The sequence below is a fragment of the Thermobia domestica genome, chromosome 17 (genome assembly GCF_964235325.1).
Source record: "Thermobia domestica chromosome 17, izTheDome1.hap1.1, whole genome shotgun sequence".
In the NCBI taxonomy this organism is placed as follows: Eukaryota; Metazoa; Arthropoda; class Insecta; order Zygentoma; family Lepismatidae; genus Thermobia; species Thermobia domestica.
Window position 1 is genome coordinate 173,241,809 of NC_137470.1, and position 20,861 is coordinate 173,262,669.

Here is a 20,861-nt window from a genome sequence, read left to right on the forward strand (position 1 = left end):
TTCTTTTTTTTTTATTATTTTATTATTTTTTATTTTTAACTAACTCTGAGACCAAAAGCACATCATAATCTATGGAAGACTAAAGTTCATGGTGCTGTATGATGCGTTTGCAAGAATTGGAGGGTTAAAATTGCAATAGTGTAAATAAGTTTATCAATATATATATATATATATATATATATATATATATATATATATATATATATATATATATATATATATATATATATAATTTAAAAAGAAAGATCAAAATAAAAAGGAAGACTTCATAAACCAAATCTAGATCAGTCAATCTGTTAAGGAAAAAAATACAAGTAAGAGTTTCATTGAACTGCAAACAAAAGGCGGTGAACGTTCTTGTGATAAACTACCGTTTTGTTCCCGAATTTGTTACAGCACATTTTGCGTTAATATGCTGTAACTCCGTATTTATAAGGAGTAGCTGGTCTTTCGTAGACTGTGGATTTCGTAATTTTACGTGATGCGATTCAAACTGTATTCCATTGGTTTTACTTCTTTGTTATAAGAAGTTAGCAGTTTTGAAATATCTTTTAGATTTTGTAGTTCAAAATTTCGTCAATAAATGGCGTGAAGATCCTAATTAATACCTTGTTACCGCCAGAGTTCAGAAACCATGCGCTTATTGTTTTACCGTCAAAATGATGAGAAAGAGTCTGTCGGACGATTCAATACTCTTGAGTTTAAAAGCGGAATTAAGCAACAGTGATGAAGATTTATTTGAACGAAAGTTATTGGACGATTGTAAGAATAATCCAGACTATGTAGCAACAAAAATATCAGATATGTCGGGTAAGTAACCTTGAGATAATAATTCTCATATTCGCATTCATTTTCCTTGCACTACATGTAAATGTGATTTGTGATTTGTAATTGTTTTCAGGATGGACTACAGAATATTATATATAACAATAAAGAGTAAGCTGTAGACTTTCAAACGATGCATGTTCTATTATTTTAGCTTTTCTAGATGTTGAGATATAATTTTTTGAAAGGTTGCAAAAACGTCCAACATTCTTGGCAAAGCCTGAACTTCAGAGCCCGGCACTCAAAGTGATAACCTGTCTAATTGATAAATCATAAGCGCTGTCACTTCTTAGGTGCTGAAAATACTATTACAAGAGAAACTGACCCTGTTGATTAATTTCATGATTGAAAAAAGGACACATAATATGGTGAAGAAGTTACTATTGGACACATGTCAAAATAGAGTTAAGCTTTTGTGCCAATGATGAAGAAATTAGTAATACTGGTAGAGATATTAACAACATGAAGTGCATGGCACTTAAGGTAGGATGTTCTGAGTTGTAATCCAAGTACTACATATTTGAACTAAAGGTTTCAATATTTGCATATTCCTTCGCACCGTGGTATTTTTTTAAAAAGGCGCTATATAAAGCATGATGTACTTGAATAATCCGATATGATGTTGTGTCATGTAAATATGAACAGAAAAGGGTAATCAAGTAGTTATATATCATAATTAATAATAAATGTAACGAGACAGTAAATACTAATAATATGCTAAATATTAATAACTTAACAACATTTAAAATACATAAACCATGAGATCATTATGAAAGCTAAATATCTATGTATTATTTGTAAGATTGTCACCCCTCTGATGCTTCTAGTACTAACGCAATCCACTCCTATACATCTAGTAATAATGAACTGACTATGACCGTTATTTACGAAACATCATCGCTGCATGTCAGTAACTTGTTAGCACTATTAGTAAGATATTTGTCTTAACGGTCAGACTGAAACAAACTCTGAAAAGTGTACGTTATTCTCAAGCGACAGACAGTAACGAGACAATATGATGGCCCCTATTAATGTTCTTTAATTTCACTATATTTTGTTGACTACTTGTTATCTGTCAATAATTAATTTAAGTTTTCACTGAAAGTTTCTTCCTACAGAGTGGTACTAAACATCTCACTTGCAAAAACAAATTACAAAATAAGTAGTTTTTTATTTAACTAATAAAACTGACTTCGCCTAAACCGTTTCCACTCAATGGATACAAATCAGTTGAAGACTAAAGTTATTTCCCGCACATGTTCCTTGACACTTTTAAACTTAATTTTGTGTAGAAAAAGGAAATATTCCTACCTAATATTTGACTATGACAAGTAATATATACTTCCAAATGCAATACAAAGACATCATTAAGTAAGCTTCAGTTGCAAATGAAGATTATCACTCCGACTTCGAATGTTTGGAATATTTAACTTCTTTCTGAGCTCCAAACAGAATTTGTCATTCGAAAACAAATATTGCTATTTATAAAACACAACTGAACACTTTTCTAAATGTATATTTAGATGCACTTTGTTTGTTGACAAAATAGAATGTCTTAAAAGTTTCACGTACTTAATAAACACAGTGTGTCCGAAAAGTTACTGTACAGTGAGAAGTTTTAATTATATGGAAGTGTTATTGTATAGCATTAGACATATAACTATGGAAATGTTTACTTAGTTTGTTCTGCGACAGCAAGCTATATTTGCCGTTCTAACAAGACGGGTCTACGGCACAGTGTTAATCCTTGAATCATTATAACTTTTTCAAATGATTCTGATTTGCTACTTGTATAACTTTCCAGACAATTTGTCCTTGCAAGTCACCGCACCATTCTTGAGACTTTTATATTTTATGTGAGCAAACTGGACAAGTGTACGCGAAAAATTCGCAATTTTCCAACGATATTTTTTCAAGGCAGCATTTATCCAACGAGTCATACAAATCAATTCCATCATCCTGAAGAATGTATTCCATAATATGCAGCATCATTCAATCATGTCTTTAGATCTCTGGGTACAGTTCAAAGGTTTACTGTAGACCCAATAAAACCTACTCAATTACACAGTAACTTTTCGAGCACCGTGTAATGAATGTGTAGTTATTATTTTTGGTTTGTCATCTAGTATAGTGAGTCTAATTTATGTAAATTTAGAATAATATCAAAATTATAGTTTATTTCTGTAAGTATTATCACCTGAAAGAGTAGAAGCCATTTATGTAAATAGAAAGTATTTTTGTTTTGTCAAGCCTTCGGAAAACCCTTGTCAGTATCCACAAATAACAGTATTACTAATAAAAAAAATCGCTTCTACCAAGACTTAACTTTCAACTATGTCGATCATAGCATGCTATAGTCAATCCATTATGTAAAGTCATACTTCTGAGATTCATAAAATAAATTACCAGAATTTTAGAACAGAACCCAGTATGTGTTATTCTGAGCTCATCCTTTTCCTGTGAGATGACAGTAACGATACACTAAGGTACTTATGTGATGGTGCAACTATATTAAGTCAGGGCTTGCCTTAGCATATGTCATACAAGAACAATTACATAAGCTTCTGAAAGTGTCATACATATTGATTTTAATAAGTGATGCGCTCTTTCTAGTAAATAAAAATAAAACGAAATTATGATATTCAGTAAACTCGCGTTCTTATTACTTAACTATCCAGCAAGACTGAAAGAAATGCAATGATCAGGTGTTGTTTTTAAGATAATTATGTCGAATCTCAGATAAGATGACATTTTCTAATTAGGAAGACTGCGTGCATATGTGTAAATTGCTTTCCAGATAAAAATTAATTTCAAATGTGATTGTCCAAGTTTCTGAAGGATGTGAACAAGGGTTCTTTGAATGGTTATATTTCTAGTTGATTTAATCCTCAAATCAGTATTTTTGATCAAATTATGTAGAAACATTTCAATTTTTTGTCGGTATTTTTTTTTATGAAATACACAAAACAATATTTATATATTTACACTTAGGTGAACTTTTGTTGTACAATCCTCAGCGAAGTTTACTCCATAATATTAGTGTTACTTTGTATATGAAGTTTCAGATACTGTATACTTTAACTCTTCATGTACATAGGTAGGTGCTCAAAATTGTAATTTACTTAAACGATAATGATAAAACAATATAAAGTGAGTATCTATTTTGCAGGGACTGTACACTTTGCTAACAATTATCCTGAGACAGTATGTAATACCTTTTGGAAACTTCCAATCTTTATGAGCTTATTTAAGTTTTTCATGTCTGCAGCCGAAAAGTTTATTTACAAAAAAAAAAAGTTTGAACATTGTCTTCTTCACGTAATAAACTACATTTGATTATAAGTATCTTCCTATCCCGAGGAACCACTCATGTATCCCGGCGAGGGCGATTCAGGCTTCTCGGAAGATGAACCAACGCTAGTGTATTGGGGAAGACTTCTTATCGAACCTTTCTCCACTGCATGACCCTGTAAAAACAAAAGGGAAAAATAGTGAAATGTTAAACAAATGTCGGATGCTAAAAATAAAGCAACATTTTGCAGTGTCTTTCATACCAGTTCGGTACACAATGACACTGAAAATGAGCACAAAAAAATAAGAAGAAAGTGTCAATCAAAATGTGTCAATTGAGAAAAATGGAGAAATTTATTGAGCTCAGCGAGTGAATCTGTTTTTTTGCGTGACCCATAACTTGCAACAATACTCGTTGTAGAATTTGTAAAATACCTTAATCAAATCTTGTAATGGTGCTTTTAGTTTTAATGATGAATGCAAGGATTGGCAATGGTGGAAAACACATGCTTAAACTTGGTTGAAGTATGAGTGTTGTAATGTCCGTCGCTTAACGTTTTGCTATTAGATAACAAAATTTGTAACAATCATTAAAAAAAGAAAAAAAATCAAATCCATAATATTACGTTTTTGCTTTAGAGTAGTCCTGCAAAGATTGATAGTGTTTTCATAATCAGTATTTTGAGGCCTCTTAGCTAAATGGTTAGGCTGCCTGCAGGAGACCAAAGTTTCGATTCCGGTGAGAAATCACGTGGGTTGCATCCCATATTAATCTGTATATCAGTATATCAGATAGCCTCAGAGCTGATTATTCTCTTTTCGAACTACCCACTGTAAATGATTTTCTTTGAATTACGTAATAGCATAAAGGAGATGGAAGGAGCAAGTTCTAGATACAAGTAAACCAGAAGTACTTTTTGTCTGATACTTTACAGCTCAAAACCAGGTAACACAATGTTTATCATCTTACTTCGTCACATTTAATAGTTCTGTTCTAAAAGTGTTTTGATATTGTAGTGGAACTGGAGAGAGGGTTTCTTGCACAGCTAAATCAGGTGAAACTATAACGAATGATTGTAACCATCTGTATATGCTGCCATCCAACTTAGTTGCTGGCACGTATTATATATTAGACGAGATAGAGACATATAGCATAACTGAAATTTGTATCTGGAGAAAAGACTTGAGTTGAGTTGATTTTGAGTTGAACGTCCCTTTCAGCAGCGAGGTTATATGAGGCGTGGAAGAGGTACCACATGAGCTCCCGCCGGAAACCAAACCCGGCTCTCCCACCCCAAATGCGCGTATGCTAACCGCTTAGCCACGGAGGAGCTCTATCTGGAGAAAAAACTCTGATACTACCGAGATTATTGCTATTATTAGATATTCTGCCTTTCGGCAGGTCCTGGGACTAATGAGGATTTTTTTTTCAATATTAGATTTGGGTCTGGAAATGTTTCTCCCACGTTTCTCGATCTTCAGCTTCCTCTTTTAATTCCCAATATTTTCTTCTATTTTTTCAAATCATCAATCAGCTGTGTTCTTCTTCCAATTCCTCGCTTCCCTTCCATATTTCCTTCTATGCCAGCGTGATGAAGACAATTTCTTCGCAAGATATGTACAGTCGAATTGGCCTTCCTGCGAAGAATGGTGGCTAGAAGTGTTCTCTTATCTCCTATCCATTTTAAAACATGTTCGTTTGTTGCTCTCTCTGTCCATTTCATCTTATCAATTTTCCTCCAACACTGAGATGCGACACTTTATTTAAATAAAAACAGTCGACATATTTTTAATCAGGATTGTTTTTCATCGAATTCTTGTATGTGATTACAACTTAAAGGTAATAGTGTTACACATCTTTATCTTCATTTTTGGAAAGCTTGATGTTTGCAACATCTCTCTTCATTGAAATACAGTAAGTTGTAGTAATTTCTAATATTAATTATTATATTCGGTTGACTTCCGGCTCTAATGTTACAATCCTGCTTTAGCGACAATATCGTGACGAGCATTCCACGAATCATGTAACTATCAATCAACTCTCTTGTCCTTACCACACTTAGAGAATGTTTCTCCTTGCCTTCCGCAATTTGAGGTTATTGCTCCGTGGTCCAACTACCGTGTGTTTCAGCATATAAACAATATGGTGATTCTGGACCTAATTGCAAAGCAATCCAGTGGTCAGTGGTAGAAACAAAAAGGTAATTCAGAATCGAATTGTACCTACATGCTTTGAGAGATACCTTTCTATTGATCAAGTTGAAATTAAATAATGAGATCATTAGATTTATCACTGCTTACCTTGAGATCTCCTTCTAGCAAACATCTACCAATATTCTGGTATTCTTTGCCAGATCTAGGGCGTAGGGTTGTTGTGGCTTGTCTAGGATTCCTACAAAAAAAACATATTATTCTAACGAAAAATCAATTTAATTAATATGTATTCTATAAATCTTATATATCAAAAACAATGTATGTGTTTGTTTATTTGTTCGGTACACAAATTCGAACAGTTAACTTAGAACATTCCAAAGCGATACTATCAAATAGACAACTTGGAAAGACTGTAGGGAATATAGAACATTTTGGCTCGTATGCTAATAGGGGAGGAAGATATTTTAAAGGGATAGAGATGGCTTAAAATTAATGTTAAAAAGTAGATTATCTCAGGAATTTCGTGTGTCAAGAAGGTGGAACTAGATATGTAAGTAAGCTCACTTCCAAAAACAAATTGACATACACATCTGGAATCTTGCAATGTGCGGAAAATATAGTGTTAGGTTAAGACACTCACTGGTTTCAAGTAGATGATGTAGAAATAATCAAAAACGAACGATATTACTGTCGAATCCATAGCTTTTGCGGTCGCTGAAATAAAATGAAATATTTAAGTTTTACGTCCCGGCTAGGCTAAATGAGAGACGATGATGATGAGAAATGAATAAAATGGTGGAATGAAGGAAGTGGAAGGAAACGGGAAGACTCTGAGAAAATCCACGCGACACGGTGTTTGTCCACCACGAAACTCACTCGACGCAAGCTGGGATCGAACTGAAGCTCCATGGATCAGAGGTGAACGCTCCATGACAGAGCCCTCGCTGCATCGTTCACTCAAATGAATAGTGACACTTCCGGTACTATCTAGGTCCAAGTTTAGCCTCAATCGGTGTGGGCGGGAGTAAGAAGATGTGAAAAATAAAATGTTGAATATGATAGAGATTAGCATCGAATCCATAGTTTTTGGGACCGCTAAGTTGATTGGTGACACTCTCTATGACATTTAATCCCAAGTTTAATCAAGAACCTACATCTCACCTGGAACGCGAATTAACAGGGGCAAAGTTGAAAGCTTTGCTTGCCGATATTTATTTTACTCAGATACTTATTTTCTAGGAGAAGGCGTTGCTCATGTTAATTGGACCAGAATAGACAGTTCTCCGTTATTGTTTCTACTCAGTTAGTGATTTTCAAATCTTGTTCTTTCCATATAACCCCCTGGATTTAAGCTGGTAAGTATACATATAATATTTTAATACCGCACTGACGTACGGTTTGTTTGCGAATGCTGAATTAAACTGGCTGAAGGTCAATCTCTTTGTAGAGGTAAATATTTAAAGTTAGGACATAATATTCACAAAATAAGAGTACAATTTATCTTAATTTGTGTAGGATATTACACCCTGTTTCAAAAAGAATATACGTATTTCGAATGCATATATTTATTAAACTTTAATAGATACGATTATGAATTTTTACACACATATTTACGAACCTCTCAAGTTCAAATTACAGTTCAAAGTTCAAATTACAGATGTTCAATATGTTCTCCATCACACAATTCAATAATTCAAAGTTACTTGCGCATTCCAGGTGAAGTCGACAACAAACTATATCATTAGATCAAGTTCCACTTTACTCGACTTATGAGTTCGATCGACCGGATGCTTTTTCGAGATGCTCGAACCGTTCATAACAAAATTTAACATGGCGATTTGAGGGTATGTGCTGAGTGTCATGAGGGGTTGCATATTTTGATAGGGTACAACGTTGAGGAATAATCACCGAAAAACTAGATGCCAACAGAACCTTTGAAAAGGATTTGGTGCGCGAATTCTCATTCTAAACAATGGAAAATAGAACTTTCAGCATTAAAAATAGTGCGAAGCCTTTGTCATTTTGCTTTGCGAACACATTTTTTTCAAAAGCCTTATACTTTTTCCTTATGTGGCAAATTCAACCATTTGCATGTCGTGTTCGTTCACGAAAATAATTGATGCAATAAAAATCTTTGAATAATCTGTAGGGGTCGATGGTCTCGCTCCAAATTTGCAATTATTACATACCTAGTTTACAGAATGCCACGGTCTTACAAACACATATTCAAAAATAGCTCGTTGTTACTTTGATTAACAAAAGGTTGAAAACAAGTTATGTGGTACATTCAAATTATTGTAACATAAATGATATGGTGAACCTCTTAATTCTCAACTTTTCTCTTACTACATCCTTTCTTATATCCTTGGGTGACATGGTGGCTTAGTGGTAGTGTGCTTATCTTTAGTTGTGGGGTCCCTGGTTCGATCCCGGCCAAGTAAGTTTGTGGTGGACAACATCTCGTACGTGGGCTTTCTAGGAATACTCCTGTTTCCTCGAACGTTTTCATTCCACCGAGTATTCCACCATCTTCACTCGTCTTAATCATCCGTCTCCTTTAGCATAAAGGATATAATCGTGAGACGTTAAACTAAGAGATATCATTTCAAGTTTGTTCATACATTTTTCACATCATCGTACACTCAAATCTATCTTATGTTTTCTTTAAGCTATAGGGTAACCAATACATGACGTATTACACTAAGGATGTTGCTTCCGTTAGTTCTTCTAATGTTAAATTAGAGCATAGAATGTAAGAACTAGAAAAGTATCTACAGGGTGGCCACAAATTCGCGTTATCCCTTCATAAATGCTAATGTAAGTTTTCCCGTTACCCGTTTATAAATGCTAATATCGACTTTCCCCGCAAATATATATATGACGCAGCCAAAAATGGGAGGAAGGTTGCAAGTGCGGCACTCCTTCAGATATTTGACACAATAGCAAAACACGGCAAATTGATCTTTACCGATGAGTATGCAATTTACAGGACTTCTCGCGCACTCAATGTGGTCTTTTGGTCCAAGGACAATCCACACTTTTATGAAGAGTTGGAACAGAATCCCCATCATGTGATGATATGGGCAGGCGTGAAAGTAGATGTATGTTTGACCCGTTCTTTTTCTACGGTGTTTTGAACAACCAGCGATACCTGGACATGTTGCAGAACAAATTTTTTCCTCTCTTGTAGGAATACGAAATCAAAGAGACATGTTCTTTTCAGCATGATTGGGGCTCCTACCCATTATGCCCTTCCCATACGCAAATATCTGACGGAAGTCTTCCCTAGACATAGGATTGGTCGTGGTAGTTCGGATCTGCGCGCACCACTTGCCTGGCCACCACGAAGCCCAGACCTCACCACCTGTGATAACGTGCTATAAGAGTTCATAAAGGGTATCGTTGCGCAAAACCGTTACGATACCACTGCCGAACAAACTTTCACTCAAGTTACAAATGTAACGAACCTCAAAATGTGGCAGAGATCCTGGCGTTGTTGTCATGAGATTGACGGTCGACATACTGATCCTTTGGACACTTAATGTTTCGAATCGCAACAAACCTTCTCGAAAGCATTGTTGTTCATGTCACTCAGTTCTTTCCATGTAGTTATTTACGGACGTTTAGTGGTTTATGTTGTTTATTTTCAGGGGTAACTGAACTTTGTGGGCCCTGTACACTCAAATAATATGCATTAAAATTTTCAAATACCTGTGACTATCAGGAACATCTGAGGAACTATGTGATGAAAGAGATAACGTTTCTATGTAGTCTGACATATCAGAGGCACCGCTACTTGTGCTTCTGGAGTCAATGTATGCAGGGGTCAACCCAGGCATCGTAGTTGGGATTGAGCAGTCTACAAAACAAGACAACAGAATTTAGATTCTATCTCATCATGTAACATTTCAAAAAATCTTGATATAGATTTTTTCCACATATGCTACAAATCAGTGTTAATAGCCTCAACAACAATAGTATTAGACTAACAAACCATATCACAATAAGTTATAATGTAACAAATGTTTCAGAGGTTCATAAGATTAACAACGTTTACTGGACATTCATGATTCGTACTAGTGTTACCCTGATAGGGTTAAGAACTTGCCTCCTACCAAGAAACGCCATGTTGATAATTCCTCGGATTCTCGCAATCAAATAAAAAAACAGAAATGTGTATGAACCAGTGACAAAGTAAAGTATACAGCTAATATTCTTGAAATGAGAGTACACTTGAGAGAAGTATTTTGAATATTTGAACGTCTATGTTTTTCTTTGAAATACGACGCATGATCAAAGAAATACGATGAATAGTTTTATTAGAAACGAAGTAATAAGCTTACATGAAATTTGATTTAATCTCCTTGAAAGTAGTGATCTTGGTTACCACTGCACTTATCCCAACGTTGAATCCATGAGTAGAAGAATTTCTTAAAGGCTTCTTTAAGAACGACGTTCAGTTGCTCTGTCGTGGTCCTCTCAATATTTGGAATGATGTCCGAACGTTTTTTTAAGCATGGTTTTAATTTTGGGGAGAGCCAGAAGTCGCATCATGTTATATCTGGAGAGTGCAGTAGATGTGAACATATAGAAATATCTTTTTCCGCCTAAAACTCCTGTTCGTCAGTCAAAAGTTGGTGAACGAATTTCGAATTCACTCTTTTCTTTTCCAAATCGGTGGTTAAAATACTTTGTACGGACCCGTACAAAGTGTTTAGTTCTTGGAAAACTCTCGAATAATTATTCGCCTGTTTGAACGAACAATTGTTGCCAATTTATATACGTTTTCTTCTGTTTTGAGGTTAATGGACGTCTCGATCGTTGCTCGTCTTCTACCGACACATTTTCGCTTTCAAATGGCTCATACCACTTACAGTCTTCAGAGTCACAGCATTATTGCCATACACCAATTTCAACATTTCATGAGTTTCTTTGACGCTTTTTTTTTTCAACTTGAATCATAACTTAACGTTCACGCATTGTTAATGCGCGACAGACACGGTAAACACGATCTTACTCTAGCGGCTCTGGACGTTGACTGACAAATCCAAATGTGTTCCAACATGACGCTGCCTGTCTCAACGGATCACGCTATCGGACAAACAACATCAAATGGGTGTAGCGTCAGCAGTTGCTGCTCTAAAAAAAAAACATTCACCGTACGTTTTGATCACACCTTGTATTTCAAAATACCACCTTAATTCAAATATAGAAAAAAAAGCATGTTTCTAAACTCTGATTCTCCTGAACACATTTTTACAGCAAGGTAGCAGATAGTAAAACTCTCGAAGCCAGAGCTTCCCAAACTTAATGTTGCATAATGTTATATTCTTGTTTCTAAACGAACATATTTATGAACATTTGTTTTAAATTGCTCGTTTATGTAACTAGTTTATTAAAATTTCTACATTTAAATTCATTGAAATTTGAAGCTGTAACAAAGGGTACTTCTTGGATCCAACCATTTACCTGCATAGTGTTATTTACTATCTACTTATGTACATTCTACCAAAGGCATTCTTTGAAATTCTAACATCGTATTATTCAAAGCAAATTGCATTCTGTTCATGTATGCAACTATATGGAAATATTCTTCCCAGTCTTCGAATATACAGGATTTATGAAAACAATATTAATTTTATGTGAAATTTTGTAATTAAATGTACTTCAATATATGACCGGTCATATTGCGTATCATTTTTTGTAACGTCGAAGGTTATAGAAAATTTCAATATATATATATATATATATATGTGTGTGTGTGTGTGTGTGTGTGTGTGTGTGTCAAAGATCTCATAAGTATTTGTTTAACTTAATTAAAATATTTAATTAGGAAAATTTCAATCTATTTTTATTTAGTTGGAGCAGTTTTCTTTCTTTTTTTTTTACACGGAGAAAGATATTGCAATAGACCATTGTCAAAAGTTCGCAAGATGACAAGTGCTAATTGTCAAAATAAATTTAACCATGAGTTCAGAAACATTTTATATCTAAAAGAAGAAAGCAAAGGAAAACTGAAACCTCTATGAAAATTTGCGCTTACAATAATACAAATGGCAATATCCCTAATAACAAAAAAGCTTTCGGGCAGTTGTTGCCTGGTTAGCTTTTGACTTTCTACGCTTCCACTTGAAACGTATGCTTTCAGAAATCTGCCTTTTGTTGTACTTGCAAGCGATGCCTTAGACCCTTCGCAGAGCGTCATAGCTTCACTGGACGTTCATTGGCTATTTAGTTGATTTGACTTGTGAAAATATTGCGTCAGGCTTGAATGGAACACTGAATGCAAGGTTGCTCCCATGTAAGTTCGTTACTGGAATCCAGCTTGCGGCATACATGCATGATTTCCAATCAAGCTGGATGCAAGCTTGGCCGACTTGCAATTCAAGCTTACAGCAAGCGGTTTGCATATTGTCTCTGCTACTAGGAATAGTTTGTTTATATAACTCAAATTCCAAAATCAAGAAATTCAAGAAATAATAATACAATGCGTGTATTACTTGTATAAATTACTATTCATGTACAAGATTCGAGATTAAATTCTCTGAATTCAGAATTTTAATTTAATAATCACTCCTCTGTGTTTATTTTATACTTTGTAGCTTGTTTGTTTCCACCTATCAATATATTGATTCACGTATTCAAGTAATTATACAGGGTGTTTCAAACAACACCGACAACGTTTGGGAGGTAATTCCTGACATCAAGATCAGATGAAAAGTATTGACCAACCTGGGTGCACAAATGCTTCCTTTCGGAGTCATAGGCGGACGAAAACATGAAAAAAAATGAACTTTGAAAGTCCATAGCTCCAGTACTATGGAATCTATCATAGTCGGATCAAGACTTTATTTAAGAACTATTATGTACCCTGTCCAAATTCCCATGTTTCAGAAACCTGCGATACTTCTGCAAGAATTATATAGAGGTAGATAGTGAATATACTTCAAATTATATGTCAATAGGCAAACTACCTCTATAAAAATTGTTGAGTGAGTACCTTAGGATTCTGAAACATTTATTTTTGGATAGTGTACATACTAGTTCTTAAGTGAAGTTTTGACCTGACTACGGTAGGTCCCATAGTTCTGGTGTTATGAACCTTTAAACTTCATTGTTTTCATGTTTTTGGCAGCCTATAACTATGAGAGGAAGCATTTGTGCATCCAGGTTGGTCTATACTTTTCGTCTCATCTTGGTGTCAGAAATCACTTCCCAAACGTTGTCGGTGTTGTTTTGAAACACCCTGTACATGTACTAATGAAAAGAGTATAAAGTTTGTTTCTAATTTACAGTTCGAGAAATTGATTTAATAGTAGGGGCTGCTGAAAAAGCGTAGCACAGCCGAGAAGGAGCACAGGTAGAATGATGAAATTGTACTTTAAAAAAAAAAACGAAATTCTTATTGTCTTTTGCAGGTTTCTGAAGTGATCATGTGCGCGCAACAAGCGAATTTCAATTTGTTATCAAAGTTTAGTTCACTAAGGGAAGTTACAGAAGCAAGAAACTCATGATTAAATGAATGAAACACTACGGAACTCTCCTCTGTCATATGCAATAGTAAAGAAGTGGGTGGCACAGTTTAAACTAGGCAATTTTTTAACAGAAGGTTCTCCACGTACAGGAAGACCAAAACACTGACTGTCCCCAAAATAGTAGATAAAATGCATTGATGTTATTCTTGAAAATCGCAGAATCTCAGCACAATGTATCGCAGAGATTGTGTTACTTTTCGAAAACGCGTGAGTAGCATAATTCATCATGAATTGTGCATGCGCAAGCTCTTGGAAAATGGGTTTCCAAAACTCTGCCAGCGGATCAAAAGCGTGGAAGAGTGAGGGCATCAAGGGAAGTAATTTTCCATTTTGACCACAATTACCGGTCAATTTCTGTCACTAATAATAACCGTGAACAAAACATGTTGTACCACTACGGTCCTGAAACGAAGCAACAGCCAATGGAGTAGCGACACTCGGTTCCCTTCGTCCCAAGAAGTTCAAGAGATATAAGACGGCTGGGAAAGTGTTTGCAACATTCTTCTGGGTTAAGGGTAGGGACTCGTAGACTACTTGTTCAAAGGTCAGACATTTAATGAAGAGTATTACTCTGCATTACTCACAAAACTGAAAGACAAATTCAAAATGCAACGAAGCTGAAATTTAAAAAAAGAAACAATTATGTTTGTTCAGGATAATTCATCTGTCTATCGAGAACTGGAAACACAATTGTCATTGGGTGATCTAGGATTTCAATGTCTAGATAATCTTTCTTATTCCAGGATATATAACTTCGTCAGACCACTACTTAGTCATCTAACTAAAGAATGCTTGGAAGTACGCCATTTTGGATCTGATAAACAGGTAAATAGTACTACGGAACAGTGGTGAGAGGACAGTCTTCAGAGATTTTAAACTGGACTACAAAAATTGGAGCACCCTTTTAGGAAGTGTATTGAACTTTGGATGCAGTATTGTTATCATTCCACTTGCACTTCTGGGTTGAGCTTCCAACTTTTCAACAGCCCTTTGTATTATTAAAAAAAACTGAATATGAAATTGTCAATTTCAGAATTGATTATTTTTTTAACTTAAGACACTTTCATGTGCAGCCGACTTACCCCGCTACTTTTGTCACCAACTTGGTCTTTCATTTTCGACACATTCCATCTTAGATTCAACTCCGAATGACAACGAAACATAACAATTATATCCCACAGATCCTGCACTATTATGTTTACCAAGAAAGCGTCCTTAGTTTGGAACTCACTAATACTCAGTAAAAGTTATCTTTGTTTTTCTAGCTTATTGATGATCATTGGAATAAGTGTGCCAATTCGAGAAGAGTGCAACCTTACTAAAAAAATTAAGTTACAGAAATAAAAACTAAATATTTGTATAGTTCCAAAATTAAAGGTAGAAGTCTTATAGTTAAGCAACTACTTTGCTGGCAATTACAAGTAAACTATTAATTATGCTTCCTTACCTTTGTTGGTATCTTCCTTTGCAAACACAGGCACTTCTGCTTCGGCAGAATTTGATTTAGTTTCACTAGATTTAGGTTTTAGTTCTCTAAGACAAATTATTTCACGAATGGGCTCTGAAGATTTTGATTTTCTAGGCAGAGATGAATGAAAACATTCCAAAGCTGGCTTTTGTCCCAACTCAGCAAAGTCATCTCTAAATTTGGACAAATCTGGACAAACACCAGAGTCATTTGAGCTTGCAGAATCCCTATTTCCAGACCTAGGAGGAATACTCAATGGTTTACTACTTTCGGAAGTTTTAGTTAGTTCTTCACCAAAGGACTTCCACGCTGAAGTTCTGAGCAACCTGTTCTTTTTGGATTCTGCATCTTTTGATTCACACTGATTGTTGGATTTTGGAGAACGAACGCCATTTCTTGGAAGCTTACTTGTTAAAGTAGAATCTTGAATACGTACTAAAGAATCAGGGGTATTTATTTGGATGCTTCCCAAAGGATGACTAGTAACAAGGTCGAAATCATCAAGGCATGGTGAACAGGGTGTTGATGTAAACCGTCTTCCAATAGTTAACTTATGCTCTTCCTCACTGAGGTGACTACGTTCGAAGAAATTATCAGCCGAAGGTGGAACGAATACACCAGGAGAGCCTATATGATGTGATTCAGATGTTTGGTTCTTTATATTTGTTTTTGATACTCTTTCGGAACAAGTTGCCTCATCAAGTGTACTAGAATTTTGAGCAATTGCTTTCATTGGTGATCGACAAGGGTTATTTTTTCCATCATCCTTATTCGTAGGAGGAGACATTACTACATATTCTGAGTATTTCCCAGGATCTATAGTTCTTCTCTTAGCTCCTTTGCACGTTTCCGGTTTTAAGGAAATATGATTGCTTTCATTTCTAGGTGGCTGTAACTCCGAGTAAGGGTGTTTCATCTGCACTTGGCTTGAGCAGTGCGAAGCGTGTCCACATTTTTTGCATACTTTGATTTCATGATCGAGTCCCATAGATATTGTTTCCAATCCTCTGTCCCTTTGCACCGATACAGGATGTTCTTCTGTTTTATACTGATTGTGAGATTCTTGTCTGCCAGTATCTGGTATCTGAAGTACTGATTTGGCATTTTCATAATATTCTAATGATTCCGCAAAATCAACATTTGCATAATGTGCAAGTATGCCGTGTTTTTGTGTGTTTTCCTCAAATGAATGCTTTTCATCTACTGTATTTCCATCAGGATTCACATACAATCCTAAATCAGTCTCATCTCTACCACTTATGTGAGGCTTTTGCAAATCAATTTTCGTTAGTTTTGATTCTGTATTTTCAGGATCATGTGAACATACGGTAAACGGTGTTTCAATGGGTTTTAGTCTTCTGTATGTGACAAATTTATCATCAATTTTGAGAGCAGGTAATTCGTCAGTTGCTTTTACTTCAGGCGCCTCCACTCCCTCATTTAGTTTAATATCTTTAACGGACAACTCTGTGTTTTCTACTCCATTTCCTCGTCTGCAGGGAATCCAATTTTCCCAAAACATCACTTTAGGACAAGGGTGCTGAGAACTGACAGCATCCTCTGTGAGTTTCATTTCCACGGGAATAGGAGCAACTGCTTTAGCATACTTTATTACACAGCCACAAGGTTTCTTTAACGTTTTGGCAGCTGGCGGTATGTCATAATTAGCAAATTTAGGAAGGTTTTCTTTCTCCACAGTACTAGTATTTGGTGTTGTTGTAACACATCTTCTAAGCTTTTTCGGAGTGTCATAGTGCTCTGTAGAATGTGGAGATCCACTTTCATTCTTCTGCTCTGTTTTGTGACCCTAAAATGTACAAAATGTTGTATTAATACAAATTGTGAAGCTTTATGTTAGCATTATATTTTATGTTTTAATACTTTTTACTGAAACCTCATTTGATAACATTGCCCAAGAAGTGCATATTTTATAACCTAATTAGAGGTGAACATTTTGATAAATGCAAATAATCATTTAGAAACTGTTATTTTTAGTATTCGTACATATTACTCATCATCAAAGAGAACATCTTGTTATTTTAGTAAATGACAAGTAAATAAATGCCTATATCATGTTACGAAATAACGTATTTTAAAAGTAAGATTCATCCTTGAATTATTTTTTATGCAATTGTAACTGAAAAAAAAACTAGATCTATGATCATTATCATCTTACTACCGTTATTTACAAAACGCGCAAATAATTTGTCTCTAAATCTTAAAAATTAGGTATATATATACAAAGACTCTTTATTTATTCCTGGACTGAAGCTTTACCAATCTTAGGGACTTAGTACCAATTTATACTTTTCGCCTTTGAACTGTTTCCATCTCGCATCTACACACTGGGTACAATGCGATTTCAATTGTTGAAAGCAATCCTGGAAATCTGTCCCGACATTTACCATAATTTCCTCCTCATGTTATCCTGGATGTCTTGAATGCTGTCAGATAGTTTCTCTTTTAAGAAGAACTTTAATATGGAGTAAAAGAAGTCATACCGATCGAGATCCGGCACGTAACCCTTGTAGCAAGAATGCTTTCAGCCAGTTGGTGCGTGCTTGGCTTTTGGCTTTCTACGCTCGCACTTGAAACACATACTTCCATACAATCTACCTTTTGTTTTACTTGTAAGCGATGCTTTAGACCCTTCGTAGAGCATCATAGCATCACTGGATGTTCATTAGCTATTGACTTCACTTATAAACGCTGCGTCAAGCTTAAGGAGACGTTGAATGTAACTTCGTTACTGGAATCCAGTTTGCGACATGCTTGCACGTTTTCCAATCAAGCTGAATGCAAGTTTGGCTGACTTGCATTTCAAGCTTGTAGCAAGCGGTTTGCAAGTTGTCTTATCTACTAGGGAAGGATATGGTGTATGATGAGCCAGAAGTGACACGTCATTTCTAAAGTGTGACATGCAGCATTGATATTTTACAAGTGTCACGGTAAAAGTCACAATCAAAACACTTTCCCACGAGATTGGACTTGTTTGAATTTTGCAGTCTCGTGGATATAGGTAACATCCATTAGAAGGATTTCACTTTGGTGTCGGTACAGTTCCCGTAAACCTTTTGTTTATTCTTTGGGATGAATCTAGCCAGGAATATCGGATTGCTGAATGTAATTTTCTCTAGTTCTCTGCTAATGGTGATACGAGTATTCTTTTGGTCTTCGGTAAGAATCCTCAGCATCAATTTGGCTTCCATAGGACTTCGTGAAAAACATAAAACAACAGAAATCTTTAAACCTCTATTCCACGTCCGCCCACAATTTCTTGTACAGTCAGTCGATGATAGGAACTCTCAACTGCACTAACCTGGGTAGCTGTCTCCTCGTTGTGACTCACAGACGTGGAACCAAGATTGGGATCATCCTCAAAGAAATTCTTAGAGATTCAAATTATGCCAACTATAGAAGGATCATTGCACGACTCGTTGCTGCATTACAAAATATATTTTCAAGATTTCGTACGTTTCTTCAGCGATTTTTAGAAGCACAAGTAAATTTTAACACAGATTCACTGTCCCTTTCCATAATCTATTTCACAATCTGGCACGGATCAAACAACACATCGCAAGTAACCACGTTCCACTTAACAATTATTTGATCGATAACACAGGAACGTCATCACAAGATGTTATCATATGTACCTGCGGGGATGTCCACTTTCGGTGAAGATTCCGAGCAACAATTATCACCTTTAAGAAACGATTATGAAACTTAACGAAATAATCCATGTATAATCGAAAGGTAGGCGCTGCAAGTGAATTCATAATGCTAAATTTCGAAGTATTTACCAATGAAATTCTACTACAAGAAGAATGCTTGATCTCTAAAATATCTTGTATGTGATGCATATCTAATAATTATCATAGATGTATCTCCTTTATGGTCTTAATAATGTAATAAATAAAGACAGAAAGGCATTAAAATCATTAGCTTGCAACTAGATTCTTCTACTCCGAAATTAATTTCTTGGCATCAAATGCAAAACGTAGATACATGATATTCCTCTTATACCATTCAACTCAAATGCTACCATTTATAAAAATTAGATTGTTTTTTAGTTTTAAGTTTAGCACTTAAACATTAATATGAACGTGAAACTTACTTGAACACATGGTTGAGCGAGAGAAGTTCTTGGCTCAGTACTGTTATCAGCTAAATTCAAATCACAAACCCCTGAATGTTGATTGTCCGTCTGTGATACTTGGTGGCACGAACAATGAGCAGTTTGTGGAAGACATGGAGGAATTTTTATACCTAGTTTCACATGAGAATCTGTCATATCCAACTTTTTGGATGAAGCAGGAGAAGACCCTAATTTTGGTGAACCCATGCAGCATGATTTTGGTGGTCTGAGCACAATATTGGTACATTTGCATGTGTGAGAATGAGATAATGTACAAGAGGATAAACCCCTATGAATATCTTGCGTTACCTGACCATGGTGCAAAAGCACGTGGCACTCTGAATGTAAGTTACTCATATTTGTTGCACGACTGATGTTTGGAGTATTCGGGCAGTCACTATGAGCACTTGGCATAACTACACAAGGTGATGTGTTACAGTTTGATGTAGGGTATGATCGGGACACGCAGCATTCTGACGTATTTACTCTGCTATTACTACCTTGAGAGTTATTTTGTGTGTTGCTGATCTGATAAGCGATTTGCTGATGAAAACATTGAGGTTGTTTTTCAACACACCTCACTGTCCAGTCTGCATTTACGACTCCCGATTCCTCAGATTGTATTAAAGGCCTCGCTCCGCTAAGCATACATACACAACTTGTACACTTTCCCACGAAAATTCTTCTATCCAGATGTAGTGTATTCGAAGTGCTTGAACGATGTTCCGTGCATGGACAATCACCTAGTTCTGCAACAGTTGCTGAAACTGCTTTACAACTTTGTAAGCCTACGTTGCCTGAGTCCAGAGAAGACCAAAACGTTGATTTTTCACAGCGGCATAGTTGTCCAACATGTGGCTCTTCCCTAGGTAGATTTTCTGCGTTACCTTCACACAAAAATGTACTTCTTTCACTTGGATTTGGCTGAATAAGTGCTTCTGTGGTGACCAAATCAGATGTTCTCGTATCTAGTCTTGAAATGCGTTTTCTAGGACTTTCAGTTGCTGTAAAAAAAGAATAAGAATCAAAAATTGCACAGAAGTTTTTAATAAGAAAATTTAACGATCATATACGAGAAAATAACAAAATCTCACTTTTTTAAAGTTTCTTCATGTATCTAGTGCTAAATGATTCCATGTATTTATCAACTACACAGTAACAAATGAGTGCGTCAATTTAACACAATGGCTCTGTGTTACTCCTGTTGTGTTAAATTCTGATACAGTTTGGTGCTACTTCAACTCAATCATGCCTTAGAGTACTGTATTAAAATCGTTAAATCAACTAACGCACACTATGAGGAGCAATTTTAGTAACACGCTATTGTTGTTGTCTATATATAGTTGCCAAACAACTTTTACAAAAAAAAAAGCTTTTGTTTCATACTAAACAGATTACGACTGGTCTGAGTGATAATACGTATAAAGCGTGCTATAAATGATTTATAAGTACT

General features: G+C 35.5%; 1 protein-coding gene across 1 annotated transcript in view; it reads right to left on the minus strand.

Moving 5' to 3' along the window:
- Positions 1 to 3,936: 3,936 nt before the first annotated feature.
- LOC145674237 (uncharacterized) overlaps positions 3,937 to 20,861 on the minus strand; it is a 48,609-nt gene continuing 31,684 nt past the window's right edge. Inside the window, exons 5-9 of the mRNA XM_081744075.1 lie at positions 19,388 to 20,412; positions 15,253 to 17,080; positions 9,982 to 10,129; positions 6,418 to 6,508; positions 3,937 to 4,292 (exon numbers count right to left, since the gene is read on the minus strand). Of these exons, the coding sequence (XP_081600201.1) occupies positions 4,176 to 4,292; positions 6,418 to 6,508; positions 9,982 to 10,129; positions 15,253 to 17,080; positions 19,388 to 20,412 (3,209 nt within the window). The 3' untranslated portion in view covers positions 3,937 to 4,175. The remainder of the gene's footprint in view (positions 4,293 to 6,417; positions 6,509 to 9,981; positions 10,130 to 15,252; positions 17,081 to 19,387; positions 20,413 to 20,861) is intronic.